General features: G+C 40.1%; 1 protein-coding gene across 4 annotated transcripts in view; it reads left to right on the forward strand.

Annotated features, from left to right (window-relative positions):
* LOC131426524 (nuclear factor of activated T-cells 5-like) overlaps positions 1-22,322 on the forward strand; it is an 86,802-nt gene that overhangs the window by 8,229 nt on the left and 56,251 nt on the right. The window contains exon 2 of one of the 4 annotated variants that reach the window (XM_058589327.1): positions 1,014-1,792. In XM_058589327.1, the coding sequence (XP_058445310.1) occupies positions 1,633-1,792 (160 nt within the window). In that variant the 5' untranslated portion in view covers positions 1,014-1,632. Of the gene's footprint in view, positions 1-1,013; positions 1,793-17,561; positions 18,900-22,322 lie in introns of those variants that run through there. The other 3 variants (XM_058589325.1, XM_058589326.1, XM_058589328.1) reach the window with 3 other exon arrangements.

A 22,322-nucleotide genomic window follows, 5' to 3' on the forward strand; every position in this document is an offset into this window, starting at 1 on the left:
ATAATGCAATATACATTCAGTTTCTGCAAAAGAAAACCTAGGGTAGCAGTGACCAATTCATTTTAACTCCAGTAGTCATCTTACATACGAAAACCGTTAGTTAGAGTGAGAACTAGTGTCTGTAAGTAAGATGAAAATAGGTACATTCGTTGCGAGTTTCGCGTCGCCATAAGCAGTATTACAAACGTTTTCGAATTAAAAATTCCTAGAGCCGAACCAAAGATATTGCATACGACTTTATCGCCTGAAAGTCGAGTAATCGAATAAAAAAACTCTACTAATGAGATGACTATTGGTACATTAGCCCTATATTCAATAATATATGGAGCAGTGCGGCGTGGTTATTTCCATCGAGAGAAAAGTGTGGAAGAACTTTTTCTATTGGTGTATTAGTATTCGTGCATTACGTATGCGTTTGAAGACGAACAACTGTTTTTTACTGGTCTCACACGAAAATCTGGTCAAATATCAAAACCTATCATCTCTGGTAGACCTCGGGTAGAATAACATCTACCCCCGCAAACATTTCTATTCCTGTTTCAAGCAACCGTGGCTCTCCTATGATAAGCATTACCAACAATAAGCGATTGAAAAAAATTATGAATTTTGAACGTTAAATTTACGAAGAGTCCGTGTACCAATGAGTAATGGTTTGAAACGATAAAACTGCACGCACGAGGTATTTCTAGAGACAGATTTTTTTTTCGGAACTGAACAAGTCTGAAGCCTTTTTAATAGTGTTTCATTTTTGAAACAAAAGCTTTTCATTTCGATGCGGAGCCGCAGTCCCAGGGGCAATTGGCTTGGCTAGTACTATTCAACTCAAAAAAAAAATTCCTGTTCAGGGTTCGACCATAATTTCCGTGACTTTCAAACCATTGGGTCTAATACCTTACAGTTTTCTACATTTGTATATATTATATCGAAAGATTCCCACATCCAATCATGAAGATATTGTAATAATGTACCACCCCTCACTAAGCGAATATAATTTCTCTTGTCTTCCATTCCAGAATATTGCCATTCACCAGTTGTGCAAGACTGCTGCCAGGAAAAATACAGTTGCCTAAAACGTACCGGAAAAGAACCGCACGTGTACCTGGATATCGAAGAGTAGAGTTGCCCCGCATTTCTGAACTTTACACGTGCCTGGTTGGTGTGTTACCTACCCACCTCCGCACCACCGGATGCTGTATCAGTCGGGTACGGTAGCGAGTCCCGAAACGAGAAGTTTTATCGATATTTCACTTGTTGCGCGTGAATCTAGCCTTGGTGTCCGTAAATTTGGGTGTGTTTTCGCTGTGTTACCGCTGTCGATGTGTTGGTTCGATTGTGAAGGCGGGTGGTGTTTGTGGTGGTCTGCATGTTAGTCAAGCACAGATAAATCGCTAATTGGTAATTAAAAGGCTAGAAAAGCAAAGCAGAGCAGGCAGGTAGGCACCCAAGTCCAGATAACAGTTGATAGCCCGTTCATGCCCGTAGATAAGAACCGATTCCGACGGACGGAGTGAGTTTGTGCATAGAAACCAAGAAGGCGAACGACGGACACGGTGTAGAAGCAAACAAACAGCGAAGAAATAAAAATAGTGTAGTGCTGATTGACACGGTGACAAAAGTGTGAAACAGAAAAGCATGCTCTTGAAATGTACAACATCGCCGCTTAAACGTGTTCCATCGAGTCAGACCGGATCCGTTGGGGCTTCCGGTGGGGCGAGCCCGATCGTCTCCGGCAAGGGCAAAGGGAAAAACGTTCGCAATGGAACCGCTGCTGGTGGCCCAGTGACTGGATCAGGTGAGTGTGGCTCCGATTCGCGTAAGCAACAGGTTGCTTTTTTTCCCTATAATTACTGATACTTGGCAGAGATTTACTGCCTGGCAAAACCACGCCCTGGGTGGGTCAATGGGAGAAACTGTTCATTTTTTTTTGTTGTGAAAATTATTTTCTACTATTAGAAAGATAATATTGAAAAGTTTGCGTAAAGTCAATTACACTCAGGTTTGAATGGACATATAAAAAGTCGAAAATCTCGTGAATATGTATCACGGTATGGTGGCTTCGTTAGAAAACCTGTTCAAGACAAGCTTTCGAACGCGACCCTATCAGAAGAGGAACAGATATTGGATTGTTTTGAACTTTATCTAGGAATTAGTAGAAACAAGTTTTGGAAACGAACGGCTCTTGAATCATATCTGTGTTTCTTTCAAGAAACTAAACAAATCGGGTTTCAAGTCCATAGTTGCTTAACGTGTTTGTTTCCAACCAGATTGTCATGTTTGATCCACGTGAAATGTTGCGTGCGTGCGAATTTGTAAACGGGAACTTTGACACACATCGGTATTGAATGGTTTCCTAAATTTGTTGAAATCCAGATGACCACGGTATTGTGGGGTATTTACATTGATTAAATGTTATCAGCAGTGCCACTTAGATGGTAGTGAAGATAAGCGCTCCTGCCTTACCCGGTTATGTGGAGTGCTCTGTTCGTATTTCGGTTATCTTCAAAATTGTTATCAATGAAACTAGCTTTTAATTCACAAATTTCAGTGCCCTTGCGGAGATGAAGAAATATTGTTTCTTTCGAGAAATATCTTTTTTTTATTAACATAATACATCTTTGTCTACCAGTTTACATTTACCAAATTTTGCTGTTCTCTGTACTTGATAATCTGATGGAATTATCGTAGAATTACCGTAGACTCCAGGAAGCCAAAGCCGAGCAGTCGGAAAGTATTTGAAAGCGTAACGCGATTACAATATTCTCCAACGAGAAGCTTTTACAACAACCCTCAAATCCCAGAAAAGTCTCTTACAACAATTCGGAAATTAATAAAGACTGTCCCAGAAAGTATGGACGCACTTTGATTTCGCTGTAAATAATTCACAAGTGTTTGATATTCAAATTCATTTATTCGATATACTGATAATATTAGACTACAACAACAGAATATTATTCTCAACATTTGCTACTTAGCCATTGTAGACTAGCTTCTTGCAAACGTTCCTCATTAAATTCCGTACAGACTTCTTGGCGACAAGTTTTGACACTTTTTTCCAATCTATTTCGAACTGTTTAATGGTTTCGGCTGCCGAGACATGCTTCCTAAGATGTGCCTTCGTTAATGCCCAAAATTCCTCAATTGGTCGAAGTTGTGGACAATTTGGTGGATTCACGTCTTTTGGAACGAAAGTGACATTTTTGGTAGTATACCATTCTACCGTTTTTTTTTTTTTTTTGTTTCAATTATAGAGGCTTTAACATCTTAGGTCATTCGCCTCTTCGGACCAGAAAATCTTTTTGACCCTATGTGCGGGTTTGGGAATCGAACCCAGGCGGGCTGCGTGAAAGGCATCGACTATCCCATCACGCTATACCCGTCCCCATTCTACCGTTGATTTCGACTAGTGGCAAGAAGCAAGATCCAGAAGACCAGAAGACAACAGGATCCTTGTGGCTTCAAATCATGGGTAGAAGTCGTTTTTGTAAACCTTTCTTGGTGTATATTTCGCTGTTCATTGAAGCAGTGGTGATGAATGGTTTCGAAATCTTACCGCAGCTACAAATTGCTTGCCAGACCATAGCTTTCTTACCAAATTTTTCGACTTCAATCGATGTCTCGGACTGGTTTAACACTTGCCCTTCTAGCACCGTATAATATTGTGGTCCCGGCAAGGATTTGTAAACGAGTTTCACGTAGGTTTCGTTGTCCATGATTATGCAGTTCAAATTTCCAGCAAGAATCGTATTGTACAGCTTTCGAACCCTCGGCCTGATCGATGCTTCTTGTTTCGGACTATGTTTTGGTTGTTTCTGCTTCTTATAGGTTCGAAGATTCAAACGAAGAACATTTCACTTCGAAGTGTCCACTTTTTTGGCCACATCCCGAACTGAAACCTCCTTCTTTTGCCTGAACGCCTTCAGTATACGTTTATCCAACTGAGTTTTAGCAGGACCTTTTTTTCGACCCGTTTTCGGTTTATCTTCACTTATTCCTTCCATTTTTGCTATCTTTCTCAGTGACAGTCCGCGTTCTGTGCACCATTTGTACACAATTTTTCGACGTTGTTCTGCTGAAAGTCCACGCATTTCGAAACAAACTAATGAAAACGAATAAACAACTGCACAAGTGGTTAGAGAAGAGTGTAAACAACAGGATGCAGCCATAAAAATCGACAGATTATGAACCATAGCGAAATGGCAGCGGTTTTTGGTTTCGCCCATACTTTCTGGTACAGTCTTTAAATGAATATAAATAAGTTCGTGTCGTTTTACCTCTTTTCGAAATTTGATACTTTTTTGATAAACAATGGTTACAAATTCAATATTCGATAGCTCCTTATTTTTTACCCCTTTCTGACAATTCACGGATGCCCTATACAAAAATTTCCGCAATCCACGAATCGATTAATTTTTTAGCTTCTTCATAATTGGAGAAGTGCTGATCAACCAGGCCATGCTGCAACGGTCGGCACAAATTGCAATCGGAAAGAGCAATATCTGGGCTATATGTCGGTTGGGATAGGACTTTCGGCTGTGCTACATGTGGGCAGGCATTGTGATGTTCAAAACTACTTTGTCGTGTTTATTGATTCCCTTATTTCCGGCAATGTTCAGCTGAAACGCATCACTTGTCGTCGGTAGACTTTCCCCGTGATCCTTCCACTGCGTTTACGCAGCTTATTTCACCATACACAGAGCATAACCTTCAGGTCATGAATATTCTGAACGGTCGCCCATGATGATGCATGGCCGGGATATTCATACGTTGTATGGATATCTATCGTAATGGACCCACTTTCCATTGCCAGAAACCAGTGTTGGTGATTGCCGAAAATTTGACAGAAGCTGCTCGTTTTTTTTTCTATATTGTATACAACATTTTCAATCCGGTAGAAGATGCTACAAGAACTCGATTCTCTCAATGCATGAACCGTGAGAGAATTTTTCTTCATTTCTTCGCTCCACTTCATACTCTGAGTATTTCACACTCTTAAAAAAATCACAGTCTGATAATGATTAGAGCTGTGTGGAATTCACCAAGAGAGAATCGCAAGTTGACAATTATCGCAGAAAATCGAATCGATGATTCGACTTGATGATTCTCGTACTAGGTTGCAATATTTCAAAACCTGTGGAGCATTCACATACATTTTCATAGACACAACTTATACAAAGGTTATATGCACATAGTTAGAGTAAACGGCAGTAGTAAAATGGTTCTATCGCAATTATCCACTGCCCATACAGAATCGGATCGCGAAACGAGAATAAGCGACCGTTTGTTGCTTCAGAGAGAATTCCCACAGCAGCGAGCTAACCTTTGATTCTCAGACAGGTCAACGAGAGAAATTCGCTCTCGCACTGGTGTCTATTCTATGTTAAATGAACCATGCCGGTTTTTTGTTGCTGCGATGATATCCGTCTCTCTTTGATGGCACTGATTCAGTCGTATGAAGAGTTGTCAGTGAGCGTTCTTTGATACGATAAAAGCCATCCTTGCCAGAAACAATTAGATGAAAAAAACCCTTCACTTTTATACCGCTGAAGTAGTTGTACGCACTTGAACAAACGGAGTTCGATGTCTCTTGGCTTCAATCCATACGGCACCCAATTGCCTACCTTTTTTAAGCCGTGTGGCATCCGGCGGAATTATTTTTTACCAAGAATTGATCCACTGGTTTCCTATTCCATGTCGTAAAAGGCCACAAAAATAGGAACTCCTAAGTCAAGGTGTATTTCCGTGCCGATGGCTGAATGGCTGCAGGAGGTTAAACATTGCAGTCGTGAACGGAATATCTTGGGTTTTTCCCTTACTGGATACACGCAATGCTTAGCAATCAATTTCTTTGATCATCGCTTCGGCAGGCCAGAGATTAGAAAGCTGAGTGTCTGTGGGTGTCCTCAAGGTGGTGTACTATCCCCACTTTTATGGAACCTAGTCGCTGATGGTTTGTTAAGGAAACTTAATAACCTTGGATTTCCGACTTATGGTTTTGCCGACGATTATCATATATTGATGACCGGTATAAGCATTAACACTCTCTTTGATTTAATGCAGCAAGCCCTGCGATCTGTTGAACAATGGTGTTGTCAGGTTGGATTGTCTGTAAATCCGGGCAAAACATCAATGGTGCTTTTCACTCATCGTAGGATAATCACAGGAGCTCGTCCGTTACAGTTCTTCGGTTCAGAGGTCACTGTGGTCGATCAAGTTAAATACGTCGGGGTTATTCTTGACTCAAAACTGAATTGGTCTGCTCACATTGATTTCAGGATTAAAAGAGCTTGCATGGCTTTCGGCCAATGCAGACGAGCTTTTGGAAAATCATGGGGACTCAAACCCAGATATATTCATTGGATCTACACAACTATCGTTAGACCAATTTTAGCATATGGATGTCTTGTATGGTGGCAGAAAGGAGAAGTCGCGACAGTTCAGTCAAAGCTAAATCATCTCCAAAGGATGGTCCTAATGGCGATGACAGGAGCATTCACGACAACTCCTACTGCTGCTCTAGAGGCGCTACTGTGCATTAAACCACTACATGTGTTCCTGAAACAGGAAGCATTGTCTTGTGCATGCCGTCTTAAGGTTACAGGGCTTTGGAACAGTAACCCATTAGAATATGCTACCAGTCACACTCGCTTGTGGTCTCAAATGGTTCCGTGGGATGAGTATTTACTCGCTCCTAGTGACCTAACTCTCACATGCAGTTTTCCTTTTAAAACATTCAATGTGAGCTATCCTCTTCGTTAGGAATGATTGTCTGGTTGTCTGGAACGACAACTTGATGAACACATAGTTTGTTTTACGGACGGTTCTCTGTTGAATGGTCGTGCTGGTGCTGGTGTCTACTGTCGTGAAATAGGCTGGAGCAGTCTCATTCACTTGGTAGATACTGTACTGTGTTCCAAGCAGAAATCTACGCAATTCTGTGTGGAGTACAATCGGCACTTCAGCAGAGGATCTGTGGTAGACGTATTTGTTTTTGTTCCGACAGTCAGGCAGCCTTAAAAGCACTCAGTTCGAATGACTCACGGTCGAATCTAGTGATCGCATGTCGAACTCAAATTGAAGACCTCAGCATTTCAAATGCTGTTTACTTCTTATGGGTACCCGGCCATTCTGGTATTACTGGAAATGAATGGGCTGATGAGTTGGCTAGAGCTGGTGCAACGAATGATTTCGTTGGTCCTGAACCAGCTTTACCACTTTCAACTAGTAGGATAAAGCACAAGATACGTTCTTGGGCTGCATCCAAACATGCCAGCTACTGGCGCAGCTTGCAAACTTGCGCTCAGACAAAAGCATTTCTACCAGATTTAGATCTGAAAATGTCAAAGTGTCTACTGCATTTCTCCAAGTATCATTGAAGTGTTCTGGTCAGAGCTCTGACTGGACATTGCAAACTCAATTATCACATGGCTACTATTCAACGTGCTGAGTATTATTCGTGTGATTTGTGTGAATGCTATTATGGTACTTCATATCATCTGATATGTAACTGTCCCGCATTGACGCAGCTACGTATCCGGGTTTTTGGTTCTCCATACATGGTTGAGTCTGTGTATGCGGAGCTAAAATTGAAGGATATTCTCTCGTTTCTCACCCAATGTGGTAAGGAGCTATAGTCAGAAGGGTTCATCGTTCTTCCTGGAGTGAATGAATCCCTTCTGTATTCACCTTAAATAGGGTTTGGCAGATTGTTTGGCATACTCTGGGGGGTGCCGAATTTACTTCTGCTCGTACATACTGCGAGTCGTTCTGCATTCTTCCGGGAGTGCAGAATGGTGTCGCTTTTGTAAGATCTCTAAATCCTCTCGGGGGTTGGAGGTTTTATAAACAGCAGACTGTTCGGGACCTCGTAGAGGTTCAGAATTTCCTTCTGCTTCCACTGAATGTGATCCTCAGCAGATTGTTCGGCATCCCTTAGGGGTGCAGAATTTACTTCTGCTTTTATGTGTTTTTGTGTCGTCAATTTTTCCCATCCTCCTAGTCCAACCCTTACCATTTCCTTTCAATCCTTCCCTCTTATATATCGGGAAAATGATGCTAAAAACATATTGATGGCAAGGCACAAATCTCCAAATATCAAGGGGAACGTGCCATTTGAGCCAATTTGTTCTGATTCCTGATTCCTGATTGATGGCACTGATTCAGTCGTATGAAGAGTTGTCAGTGAGCGTTCTTTGATACGATAAAAGCCATCCTTGCCAGAAACAATTAGATGAAAAAAACCCTTCACTTTTATACCGCTGAAGTAGTTGTACGCACTTGAACAAACGGAGTTCGATGTCTCTTGGCTTCAATCCATACGGCACCCAATTGCCTACCTTTCGGGTCATTCCAATTGCTTGCAAAAGTTGGCAAAAGGCAGGCTGAATAAGTTCGATTGGTTTTGCAAGCTCTTCTTGCGTTGATGACGGGTCTTCATCGAGAAATACCTCCAATTCTTCATCTTCAATAGAAGTCATGTTTGATTTTTTTTGCATTTATACATTTATCTTCATACTATTGATTTTTTCGTGTCATCGTGTCATTTTTATTGTTTACTTCATAGTGACAATGACAGATCAATACTTTATCCGACATCATTGCCACTCGTTCGGATCTCACTGAGCCATAGAATCTAGCTTTCGGTAAACTGAACAAACCCGGGTAAACCTAGAACTAGTTTTGGCTCTAATTCATCTATTAAAAACGCTATTCTGTTTGATGTCTGAGTTTGAGGTCAAATCAGAGATTTTTTTCAATTGATGGAATTTTTCTTTCTTTCTTTTTTACCTATGCTCGTAAAATTCAGACTCGCTAAATCTAATTTAGATGGCTTAGTTCGTAAGCAGAGAAAATTGTATTTCTAGAAAGTCTTTCTGTCCTTCCGCCCCGCCTTATTGCAATTTTTCCGTCAGATGGACTGTAAACTACAAAACACAAATCGATTTTTTCACAAAAAACCTCGGTGACTTTTTTAATTATTTATATTAAGTGCATTAATACTTGTTTTGCCTTTCTCTATAGAAACGTATAAGAATTGCTGGAAAACCCGACTTTTGAACGGAGCCTCGAGACCCATAGTGTTATATACCATTCGACTCAGTTCGACGAGATCGAAAAATGTGTGTGTGCACTTTTCGAAGATATTTTTACGCGCTCAATTTTCTCAGAGATGGCTGAACCGACTTTAACAAACTTATGCTCGTTTGAAAGCCGTACTATTAGGCCGTTGATCAAGTTCAAAGATCAAATGGCTGTGACTTTTTGTTCCGGAGGTATGATTGTATAAGTGACGTAACCGACAAAACGCGTTTTATTTTTACCGCGCAAGTTTCTCGGAGATGATGACCAAATAGCTTTTAACAAGCTTAGGCCCGTTTGAAAGCTATTGTTAGGCCTCATGCAAAATTTGAGCTAAATCGGACATGGGTAAGGGGTGCTGCCCAGCGGTTAAAGTTTGAAAATTTTCGATCTTGAAAAAGCACCATATGGAGAGTACATGAAATTTCCGAAATCGATTTTTTTTTGATGCCAAAAATCTTAAAATCGCATGAAACGTCGAGATTTAGTGTTAATCAACAAATTTTTTTTTTAAATCGACTTTCTGGAACTTAGAAAAATTTTGATATTTTTTCTCAGTCCCAGAAAGTCGATTAAAGAAAAATTTTTTCCAGATGACACTTAGGCCCTTATTACCGTTCTCACTCCACTTTCACATTCACTTCACCTACATGTCACTTCACTTGATTTTACCTATTACCAGTATCACGCATAGTGAAGTGATCACTGTGGTGGAGAAAACTAATTTTTTCAACGAAATGTTGGTGGCGTGATGTTCATAATGACATCAAGTTCATCCAAATAATAACTTTTGTCACAGAAGCGACTTCCGTAATAAGGACCTAAATTCACTTCATACGATTTTCACCGTGAAGTGATACCGATAATAAGGGTCACAATCACTTCACTTTGTTTTCACCGTGTAGTGATACTGGTAATAAGGGCCTTAGTCTCGACGTTTCATGCAATTCTAAGTCTTTTGGCATCAAAATTTTTTTTTCGATTTCGGAAATTTCATGTTCTGCAATCTGCACTCGATTTTCTAGGCGATGATTGGAACGATTTCCATAAGCTTAGATTTAAATTTCTTGGTCAAAGTTTCTTGGTCCATAGCGTGCTATTGAATTTTATACGGATCCGTCTTTCGGTTCCGGAGCTAGGGTGTAAAATGTTCGAAAATTTTTTTTCTCAAAAACCGCTGCACCAAAGCTTAAGGTCAAATGAAAGGTCTTAAAATCGCATTGAACTCAACCGAATTTCATTTCGATACAAACTTCTGGTTCCGAAATTACAGGCTGATAAGTATTAAAGTTTCATTTTCAAACGCGTATTTTTCTACATGACACGGAAAAAAACGAGTCAACTTACTATCAGCTAGGCGTACTGTTCTTCAAATAGACAGGTCTGGTCAGTTGATGACCAAATACATTAATTTTGGGTATACCGAATCTTTCTTTCCGGTTCCGGATGCACCGTAAAAAGTGATGTACTCCAAAGCGGGAATCAGTTAAATTTCTCAGAAACGGCTGTACCGATTTCCACAAACTTAGACTCAAATAAAAAGTACCACGCTCTCATAATTTGATGTAGAATTTTATCCGCATCTGGCTTCCGGTTCCGAAAATACAGGGTGAAGTGTGTATGTAATGGCAACCCGTTGTTTAGAATGATAATGCAAAAAAACCGGAAAAATTCTAAATTTCGCTCAAAACTCATTCAAATTGTAGTTGCTGGCCAAACGAACTGTTTTCAGCTTAACTGGTTCCCAGTTTCCGGTTCCGAAAGTACCGGAAACAGTAATCCAAAACTCAAAACCGGAAATTTAGACTCAAATAAAAGGTTTTATGGTCTGATAAACTGCTATTGACGTTTGTTCGGAAGCGACTTCCAGTTCCGGAACAACAGGGTGAAGTGTGTTTAAAATTTATATCGTCATGTAGGCTGAAGAAACAAAACGAACGAAACGATGAATTCCTATAAACTCAATTAAGCTATATTTAAGCTCAATTTGAATTGAAAGGTTGCCCATAGTACAGATCCATGCTCAGATTCCTGGCCCAGAATCCCGGTCCAGAATCCAGGTTCATAACTCAGATCTAGACTCTAGATCTAGATCCAGGTACAGATCCAGAATCCTGGTTCATAATTCAGATCCAGAATCCCAGTGCTGAATCCAAGTACAAATTTAGAATCCAGATCCGAGAGCAGCTTCCTGATCCAGAATCCCGGCTCAGAATCTAGGTTCACATTCCAAATCCAGATTCAGAATCTTGACCCAGAATACAGGTGCAAGTCCAGAATCCAGATTCAGGTCTAGAATTCAAGTCCAGATTCCAGGTATAGATGCAGAACACAGATCCAGAATTCAGGTTCAGAGTTGATGTCTGATATTCTTTCCATCGAAATTCGTCTTATTGACTAGCAATGCGACTACTGTAACGCCCTATCCGCTGTAGAGACAGCTTACCAACTAGTTACTAGGAGCTTAACTGTAGTACTAATTTCTTCAGACACCACTGATTTCACAGTTTCAAGTACATACCTTTGTTTATTTAGGTAATTAAAACCATAGATTTTTGGTCCGCAACTTTGAATTGCTTGTCAAGTCATCAGTTTCATGACGAATTAATTGGCTTATGATTTTGGATAACAAAACAACTAATTTTCGACTGATAACAAAACCAAAAAGTTTGCAGAAAGTTTTCAAAATTTTAATCTAACTGTTTCGACTAGCGCGCGAGAAAGAAAACAAAAATTTTACGAAAACACCGGCAATCCGCGTGATTGAATCGACCCTTGTTTACGACAACAGTAAAAAAAATCAAGATCATACCCGTTCGGCAAGTGATACCGAATGTTTTCCTAGTTAGCATCTTGTCAGGACTTGTTTTAAAATGTTTCGCTTCTTTTTTTTTACCTCACACATGTACATTTCCCGATTGAAGCATTACTTCGCTATTTATGTCATATGATTTTGAATCTACCTGCTGTCTTGTCAGGTTGTATGATTTTTTTTCCTTCGACTAAAATTGAATATTTTTTCGGTACACGAATCCAAAACAAATTCATCCGTTGATGTTTTTCAAAACGATCGTAGAAACAAGAAAAAAAAACATTTAAAACCCATTCCGAAGAAGTGAGCAAAAATTATTTTTGTCATACGCATTCGATCAAAAGGAGCGTGTGTAATGACGGGTTTGAATGAATTTGTGCGTCACGCCAAACTGTTTCTGATCTACCAAACCAAACCGCCAGTGTGGTTAAATACGTATTTTTTCACTCAGGACTGGGTGTGTTCAACCGAAACCGAAAACAAGATTCGTTTGTTGACTCGGTGAATCAGCTCCGTGGATTATGATTACGTTCATCAGGTGTTAAATTAAACAAAATTATCTCCGTTCCAGATTTCAGAGCTTTAAGCATCGATTTAAAATATACTTCCATACGATTCAACATCTTTGCTGCTAGTGTAAATGTTCTCAAGAGGTTCGAGGGGAAATGTTTTGACAGCGAACTGTTTTGAAAAGACACACGGTTCTCAAATGAAAAGTTGTGCTAGGTGGAAGATGAGAGCATAAAATAAATTTCGCACATCCACGTTGAACACCTGTTCAGCTGTTGAAATTATTATTATTATTACTCTGGACCAGAAAACAAGATATCAACTCTGAACCTGAATTCTGGATCTGTATTCTGCACCTATACCTGGAATCTGGACTTCAATTCTGGACCTGAATCTGGATTCTGGACTTGCACCCAGGGTTGCCACATATACAGATTAATCTGCATTTTACAGATTTTTCAGACAAATTTGTTACCAAGATTCTGTATATACAGATTACAGATTTTTGGCAAAAAATACAGATTTGTACAGATTTTTGATAGCGTGGATTAAAAATTGAATAAAGATCAAGTTAAAATATATTAAATGATGGTATTGATTATTATTTCAAAGTGAAAACATTATCCTGACTGTGTGTTAATTCTAAAAAGAGGATAAAACTAAATATAAAAGAGTATGTTAAGGACAGTAAACACAGATGTTCTATCTGCTAATAAAGATTTGTTTATGCTTACATTTATTTACAACTAGTGTAGCGTAATGGTTTATGCTTTCAAAAATTGCTTCTGATAAGATGAAAATATGATGGCCTCGGCCATAACGTAAGGTAGTAAAGAAGAAAGATTGCCAATTGATCAATCAGATTAAGTTTCACTTTCAGATTGGATTTTGAAAGTTTTTCGTCAAATCATTATTTCGAAAGGCTCCAACGCAAAAACAACTTCCAGCGTTTTTTCAACTACAAAATCATAAAATTCAGGCCAAGAAAATTTTGGTTTCTTTAAGTTCTAAAGACTTTTTCATTCCGTTGTGCTTCGATTTCTTATCACTTCTACATCAGATTTTTGCGCTCCCGATACAGATTTACAGATTTTTCTTCTGAAAAATGCAGATTCAAATGTGGCAACCCTGCTTGCACCTTTATTCAGGATCCAGATTCTGAACCTGGATTTGGATTATGAACCTAGATTCTGAGCCGGGATTCTGGGTCAGGAAGCTGGTCTCGGATCTGGATTCTAAATTTGAATCAGGATTCTCGACCTGTACCTGGATCTAGATCTAGATTCTAGATCTGAGTTATGAACCTGGAATCTGGACCGGGATTCTGGGTCAGGAATTTGAGCATAGATCTGGATGCTGGATCTGTGTTTGGATTCAGCACTGGGATTCTGGATCTGAATTATGAACCAGGATTCTGAACCGGGATCCTGGGCCAGGAATTTGAGCATGGATCTGGATGCTGGATCTGTACTTGGATTCAGCACTGGGATTCTGGATCTGAATTATGAATCAGGATCCTGGCCCTAGATTCTGGATCCAGATCTGGATTCTAGACTTGCCATTAGATTCTTCATTGGAACTCAGGAACCTGGTTTCTGGACATAGATCTGGGTTCAGGATTTAAATTATGAATCTGGTTTCTGGTCCTGAATCTGGACCAGAAATCTGGATTCTGGACTTGTACTGAAATTCTGGATCTGAATCATGAATCTGGCTTCTGGACCTGGAGCTGCGTTTGGATTCTGGGCCTGGATCTAGATTCCGGATCTGAATTATGAACCTCGATTCGGAATCTGGATTCAAGACTTGTACCTACATTCTGCACTGGGATTCTGGATTAAGATTCTGAATCTGGTTTCTGGATTCTGCGTATGGATTCTGGATCTGGATCTAGATTCCGGATCTGAATTATGAACCTCGAGTCAAGACTTGTACCTGGATTCTGCACTGGGATTCTGGATCAGGATTCTGAACCTGGTTTCTGGACCTGGACTCTGGTTTCTGGACTTGTACCTGGATTCAGCACTGGAATTCTGGATCTGAATTATGATACCTGGAACGTCTGGATTCTGGACCTGGATCAAGATTATGTAGCTCAACTCTGAATCTGGATTCAAGACTTGTACCTGGATTCTGCATTGGGATTCTAGACCGGGACTAGGATTCCGGACCCTGATGAGGATTCTGGACCTGTGTCTAGATTCAGCGCTGGGATTCTGGATCTGAATTATGAACCTGGCTTCTGGATCTAAGTTCTGGATCTGAATTATGAACCTGGATTCTGGACCGGGAATCTGGAAATGGATCTGGATTCTGGATCTGTACTTGGATTCAGTACTGGGATTCTGGATCTGAATTATGCACCAGACTTCTGGACGTCGGCCTGCGCCTGAATTCTAAACCGAGATTTAGATTCCGGATCTGGATTATGAACCTCGAGTCAAGACTTGTACCTGGATTCTCCACTGGGATTTTAGATCAGGATTCTGAACCTGGTTTCTGGACCTGGACTCTCGATTCTGTACTTGTACCTGGATTCAGCACTGGTATTCTGGATCTGAATTATGATACCTGGAACGCCTGGATTCTGGACCTGAATCAAGATTCCGGATCTGAATTAAGTAGCTCAATTCTGAATCTGGATTCAAGACTTGTACCTGGATTCTGCACTGGGATTCTAGACCGGGACTCTGGGCCAGAAATCCGGACCTCGATGAGGATTCTGGACCTGTACCTAGATTCAGCACTGGGATTCTGGATCTGAATTATGAACCTGGCTTCTGGATCTAAGTTCTGGATCTGAATTATGAGCCTGGATTCTGGACCGAGAATCTGGACATGGATCTGGATTCTGGATCTGTACTTGGATTCAGTACTGGGATTCTGGATCTGAATTATGCACCAGACTTCTGGACGTCGGCCTGCGCCTGAATTCTAAACCTAGATTTTGATTCTGGATCTGAATCATGTACCTGGACTTCGGCCCGGTATTCTTGATCCGGATCTGACCAGCACCTGTATTCAACACTGGGATTCGAAATCAGAATTCTGAACCTGGTTTTTGGACCTAAATTTTAGACCTCACTTTTGAACCTGAACTTGGTTTCTGAATTTTAAACCTGGACCGACCGTAATGATGTGCTTTTGGTGTCCAGGTTAAAACGTGTACTCAGTCAACTGCGCAGGTTGACTGGAATGAACCTGATGAAATTCTTACTTTATATTTTTACCTAGTATGTCACATCAAAACTGTTGTCCGAGTAGGAAAAAACTAAAAAAAACATTAATTTTGACTTGTTTATGATTATCTCATACGTTTGAACATATCTCCGATGGCATGGAGCAAAAATGATATTGTTATTTAGTTATTTAGGTGTTTGTTAGTTCAATCGAAGATACATTCATTATTCATTTAGTGGTCATCTTAAAACTAACTACAGTTACTTAATTGGGCTGCATGAAGAAACTGTGAAATTTTGAATTTACTCCAGCCATTAACGACTTCTCTGCAACCGATTTAGCTGCTTTTGTCCAAGAGAGTTCGTTTACGAGAGCCAGATACCGCTCGATGAGTCGCAATTCCGGCTAGTTAGACATTAGACATGGACTTCTTTCGCTTTATACCTTTCCAAAACATCATTCGCGTAGTGACAAGATGCCAAATCAAACCAGAATAGCGAGAGAGCGTCATGACTGCGTAGGAATGGTAACAATCGCTTCGTTAAGCATTCTTTACGTTATATTTCCTTGCTTATCGTTTCGGTGATGATGAAACTGGCTTGTTCGACCACAGCTACATATTGCCTGCCAAACCAAATGATTTTTGGGAAACTTGGCTTTTTTTCGTTCTGTAAAATTCCTCTACGTCGTTCCGTTGCATGACAGCTTAAAAAGATATTTCGGGAAGCCACAGTACGTACCGAAAAATCTGATCTCTCCTGCAATATTTGCTTCACCTTGGCGTCCTTCCGGTGGTTCCTGGGATCCGTTTTTGTTCCGCTCCCAGCCTTCCTCGATGTTGTCAAACGTGTATCAGAAGATTTAAGAACGTTATGGACAGTGCTTGCAGAAAAACCAAGCTTTTTTGCAAGTTCTCTTTTATTTAGGAGTGTCCAGATTTTGTCGCAAACAAGGCCACTTAAGGCACATTACTATTTTCGTTTTTCCACGTTTCGTCTTCGACTCATCGATTTATCGTTGATTGCTAACAATATACGTCGATACGTCCGACGAGGCTCGAATTAAAACTATTAAATGTGTTGTCGTTTGTTTCTGTTTCATGCTCCATAAAGTTCAGATACAAACAAGCTTTAAGATCGGATTGATTTCAGCTAAAATTTTCACGTGTTTGTACATTAATTCTTTTTTTTTCATTCAATAGTTTTTTTTTCCTTATTTTCATTATTTCCTTAAACAACATGCATTACCATGACAACCAAACTGTCAACAAATTAGCTTTATGCGTCTTATTAGACTTTATCCGTCAGCTAAAACTGACAACAATCAATCAATTGGAAGGTGTTTCTAGTTTTTTTTCTCGAGAACGTTCAGAAAAACAGAAAATCGTCTCATCTGTGTGTGTTATCTAAAACATTTTACTGCTGTTCAAAGTTTAAATTCGAACTGGAATAATCAAGTGACAGCGCGAACCAGAACACGGAAAACCGAACCGATTCACACAATCCTATATTCGATTATCGTTGGTATCACCGGGGAGCTGACGATAGCCGGATAAAACCGGTTCACTTTTCAGCAAGCCCGCTTTCGTCGTTCCGTCGCTTGTTTGTTATCGCCATCCATTGAATCCGAACGGGGCGCACTCGTGTTCGATGTTTGTTTTGCTGGATTTTGGTCGAAGCTGGTGCGTATATGCGGAGTATTAACATTTTGGGTCTACTTCTTCTGTTGTGGTGGTAGTGTGGTGATGGTATGTGATTCGCTCGTAGATCACACACGCCCACAGTAGTGTGGTTTCGGTCTTTCGCGACCGTTGTGTTCACATTTCGAGCTAGCAACTCACGAAACGAATAAAATAAAAATTCATCGCGAAACGCGTGTTTGTGATTTTTTTTTTGTTCTCTCTCTCTCTGTTTTCCTGAACAATTCCGTACAAGTTTCTGCGCACGGAAATAGACGGGCAGCAGATCCTGAGCTGAATCAGACGACTCAAACATCCATCAGTCACGGGTCAGACGTCCTACCGACCGTATTGGTTTGGAAAAGTGAACCTTTCGCTTGTTTTTTTTTCACAAACTGTCGCCGGCTACTAGATTTATTTTTTAACCATCATCATCTCCACCAGCACCACCAACTCCACCACTTTCGTCGTGGTGAACGCTCTTCGCCGGCCGTCGGTCGTCGTCGTGTGCATGTTTTGATCGAGTGTTTCGGTTTTCTTCCCGTTCCGTTTTAACAGCCTCACAGCTGTGATTGGTTGGCCTTCTCAATTGACTTGTTTTTTCTGGTTGTTTATCATGCGTGACGTCCACCAGCTCGCTGTTTCTGGTGCCATCGTAGAGAGGCCGTAGAAATTTACGCAAAACAGCAATAAACAAGAGTGATTTTCGTACACAACTTTCTTCACCACCAGCTTCGTCCTGAGGCTAATTCCGGAATCCGGCTTGAGGATTACTATGATTTGGTTTGATGGTGATCCGTCCGTGCTTGTCAGTGCTTGTGCCAGGGCTACGTAGAACGATTGGTAATAATGACCTACCCCGCGAAAGTGGACACGTAATTTTAATCAAGAAGTGTGTTGGTTGCGGTATGCCTCTAAAATTGTACGATGTGTGTGCGTGTTTACTGCCGACTAGCTTCCCCTGCCCGTGGGATGCTGTTCCTCTCCCCTCAAGTCCTGTTGATAATTGAATGAAAAAAACGCGCACGTTTGAAAAACATTGAATGTGTGTGCAAGAGAGAGAGAGAGTGAGATCGAAAAAAGAGCGAAATAGAGAAGAAGAGAGCCGAATAAGCAAATAAAATAGTGCGGCTCAATCGTACAATGAAACCTAGCATATCGCTAATCATTAGAAGATTCAAGCGCAACCGTATCAGAACCGTTCAGCACCAAATAGTCGCCATCGTGATAAACAACCACTTGCCGGTGAAAGTGCCATAAGTACGTTAAATGTGTGTCGGAAGTTCAGTTCGATAGAGTCCAATAACAAAAACAAAGCCATGAGATACTTCAGTGATCGAAAGCATCCCTCGAGTGCCGAGGAAGGAAGTGACGGTGAGCGGCCACATTCGCCGAATCGACAGCGCCAGCAACCGTACGTCGGGAAGAATCGGTTGCTGCAAAGTTCCCAGTGGAGTAAAAGTTACGATTCGGTGATAAATTACTGGAACACCAGTGAGCTTGGTGGACGCTGTCGTCCCGGTGCCGGCTATAGTTCCCAGCATCAGTACCAACAACAACAACAGCATTGTTCACCACCTCAAACCAAAGGATATGGTAAACCGTCAGGACCGCCAAACGATACATCGAGTTACAATGACAAGGGTATGTGTTCTGGGTTGGCACTGTTTTTTTCTGTTTACGAAGAAACCGTGTGTTGAATTTGTGAAAGTGTGGAACTGTTTCAGTACTCAACACAATCGATGTGAAACACCTCGCGTCTCCATTCGTATGGTGGAGAAGATGTGAAAATTCTGAAAACCATTGTCCTGAAAAGTCTCGAGCTATAAAATTCAGTTGGATTTTTAATTCAGATTTTACTATGTTTATGTTTGCAAAGTGGGGGTGAATTTGTATCAGCATACGCTCAAATATCTGCTAATAAATGTTGCTCTACATTCGCAGTGGTTTCGCAGTGAGAACTTCAATACTCTTGTTACAATCGTAGTCTCATAAATCAGTTTCGAATGCCTTCGGTCCGTGAACAATGAACACATTTAGTATTTTCTACCTGTTGTTGCTCGCAGAAAGTTAAACGTTCAGTTTGTCGGTTGCGTCACTTATTCAATTATATCCGTTGTATCTTATCAAATTTAACAACAGATTTTCGAGACAGTGCGCGGTTGAATGATGTGACACGCAAACAGTGCGTGGTTGAATGATGTTTGTCGGTTACGACACTTATAAGATTATACCTATGAAACTGCAAAAGTTCGTCGTAGGCCTTCCGAACTTGATCAACAGTCTAGTAGTTGCTTCCAAACAAGCGTAAGCATTCTAAACATAACCAATGATAGGAAATTCGGTGTTTATAAAAAGAACAGTTTGCCCTTCGAATTTGGTCTAAGCAACTTTCAAACTAGCCTAAGTTGTTGCAATTGGTTTAACCATTTTTGAGAGAGTCTAGGAACTAAAAAATTGTGATTTGGTGGTTTCACCTCGTAATACCATTATATCTTCGGAACTGGAAGCGTCAGGAAAGGTCAGTGATCTTCGAACTTGAACGTCTATTATACGCGGATTTTCGAAATTACACGAATTTCTGAAGTTTTTGTTGCGAATTTTCAAAGTTATGCGTTTTTTTTTGTTTTTTTTTTAGAAATGTATGAAACGCCGAGATCTGACCTTGTTTCCTATAACTCCAGAATCGGACAACAACAATGAACACATTTAGCGTTTTCTGAACAATGAACACAGTTAGCATTTTCTAACTGTTGTATAGCTCGCAGATAGTTAAACGTTCAGTTTGTCGGTTGCGTCACTTATTCAATTATATCTTCGGGCCCAGGAGTGTCTCCCATGAACCGTTGTATATTATCAAATTAATCAATAGTAGCTTTCGAACACGTCTAAGATTTTCGAGATCGACTCTAGTATCGCCGCAAACAGTGCGTAGTTGAATGATGTTTGTCGTTTACGACACTTATAAGATTATACCTATAGAATTGAAAAAAGCTCGCCGTAAGCCTTCCGAACTTGATCTACAGTCTCGTAGTTGCTTCCAAACAAGCGTAAACATTGAGCTAATATCGAAGACACCGGTTTGTCGGTTGCGTCACTTATTCAATTATATCTTCGGGCCCAGGAGTTGTCTCCCATGAACCATTTTTTCTTATCAAATTAACCAATAGTAGCATTCGAACACGTCTAAGATTTTCGAGATCGACTCTAGTATCGCCGCAAACAGTGCGTGGTTGAATGATGTTTGTCGGTTACGACACTTATAAGGTTATACCTATGGAATTGAAAAAAGCTCGCCGTAAGCCTTCCGAACTTGATCAACAGTCTCGTAGTTGCTTCCAAACAAGTGTAAGCATTGAGCGAATAATGAAGTCACCCTTTTGTCCGTTACGTCATTTATACGAATATATATCTACTCGGTATGTTCCTTCTAAACATAACCAATGATAGGAAATTCGGTATTTATAAAAAGACCCCTTCGAATTTGGTCAAAGCAACTTTCAAACTAGCCTAAATTGTTGAAATTATTTTAACAATTTTTGAGAGAGTCATATCAGGAAAGGAAAGCTCAGTGATCTTTGAACTTGATCGTCTATGTTACGCGGATTTCCGAAATTACACGAATTTCTGATGTTTTTGTGCGAAGTTTCAAAGTTATGCGGTTTTAAGGTTTAAGTCAACTTTCTGCCACTTAGAAAAATTTCAATCAAAAAAAATATATTTTTCTAGATTATATCAGACCCGGACGTTTCATGCGTTTCTAAAACATTTGGCAACAACAAAAAAAAATAGAAATCTCAAAGTCGTTTTTTTTTTGTTGCAAACCAAATTTTGTGGCGATAACACCAGATCTCTATGTTTCATGAATTTTTGAAGACATTTGACAACTAAAGATTTTTTCTATAGTTTTGCGTTTTTTTAACGTAGATTTGTGAAGTCACGCGATTTTTTTGTGCGTACTTTTCATCGTCACTTTAAAATGACGGTTTGAAATTTTAGATATTCAACATCCTGAATTCCGTTGCCGGGAATTACTACTACCGACAGTTTCGAAAGCGAAAGCGAACAAACGGTACAGCCGAAAACAGTTTGTGTGGACTTAAGTAACAAGAAGCAAAATAGAAGAAGTAAGCTAGTAGGTTTGATAATTGTCCTTCTCTCTGCGCAAGGTCGCTTATAAAAGAATGTTTTGAAATTTAAATTTTCACACTAATCGCTCTATAGTTCTGGAACCGGAAGTCGGATCTTAATAAAATTCTGAAATTTTCTATGCAATACAATTGAATCTAAGTTTTTGAAAATAGTTTAGTCATCTTTGATAAAGTTAGGTGCACGTTTTTATCACTTCCAGAAATCAGATCCGCATAATATTTTGGATTTTGTTATGCGACTATTTTGAAACTAGGTTCGTGAAAATCGGTTCAGCCATCTCGGAGAAAAATGAGTGCACAAAAAGTCCCCTACACACACACGCATATACACACCGAGAGAGAGAAAGAGAGAGAGAGAGAGAGAGAGAGATGCGATCCCGACGAACTGACACGAATGATTTTTGACTTTCCAGTCCTCGGTTTAAAACTCGGTTGCCTTTTTATCCGAGAGAGGCAAAAAACAACAAAATTACTCTTACGGCTTTCGTTTGAATTATCCGAATTTATATTAAATTTTACAAAATTGATCTTATTTTTTTTAATTTGCGGGTCTTATTGGCCAAACAAATTCCATAGTTTTCATTTCCGAAGGAAATCGCAGTTTTTAGCACAACAAAATGGAACACACATCGTCTACTCAAAAATGGTTAGACAGATTTTCTAAACTGAAGCTTTACACTAGAGATCGTTCTGTGTCTTAGGCTGTTATTTTATTCTATGTGAATCCGATTTCCGCTTCCGGAGTAACGGATTGATTGGCAAATCAGAATAAAAATTCACGAATAAGTGACTTTTCAAAAGTGCAAATCTATAGAAGCCAAATAGCTTTGAATGTCAGATTTTAACGATTGATGGTCAATCGAAATTTCAGATGTAACATGTTCCCAACTGAATGCCTAGTTTTAATTCCGCAGTT

This window comes from Malaya genurostris, chromosome 1 (assembly GCF_030247185.1).
Source record: "Malaya genurostris strain Urasoe2022 chromosome 1, Malgen_1.1, whole genome shotgun sequence".
Taxonomy (NCBI): domain Eukaryota; kingdom Metazoa; phylum Arthropoda; class Insecta; order Diptera; family Culicidae; genus Malaya; species Malaya genurostris.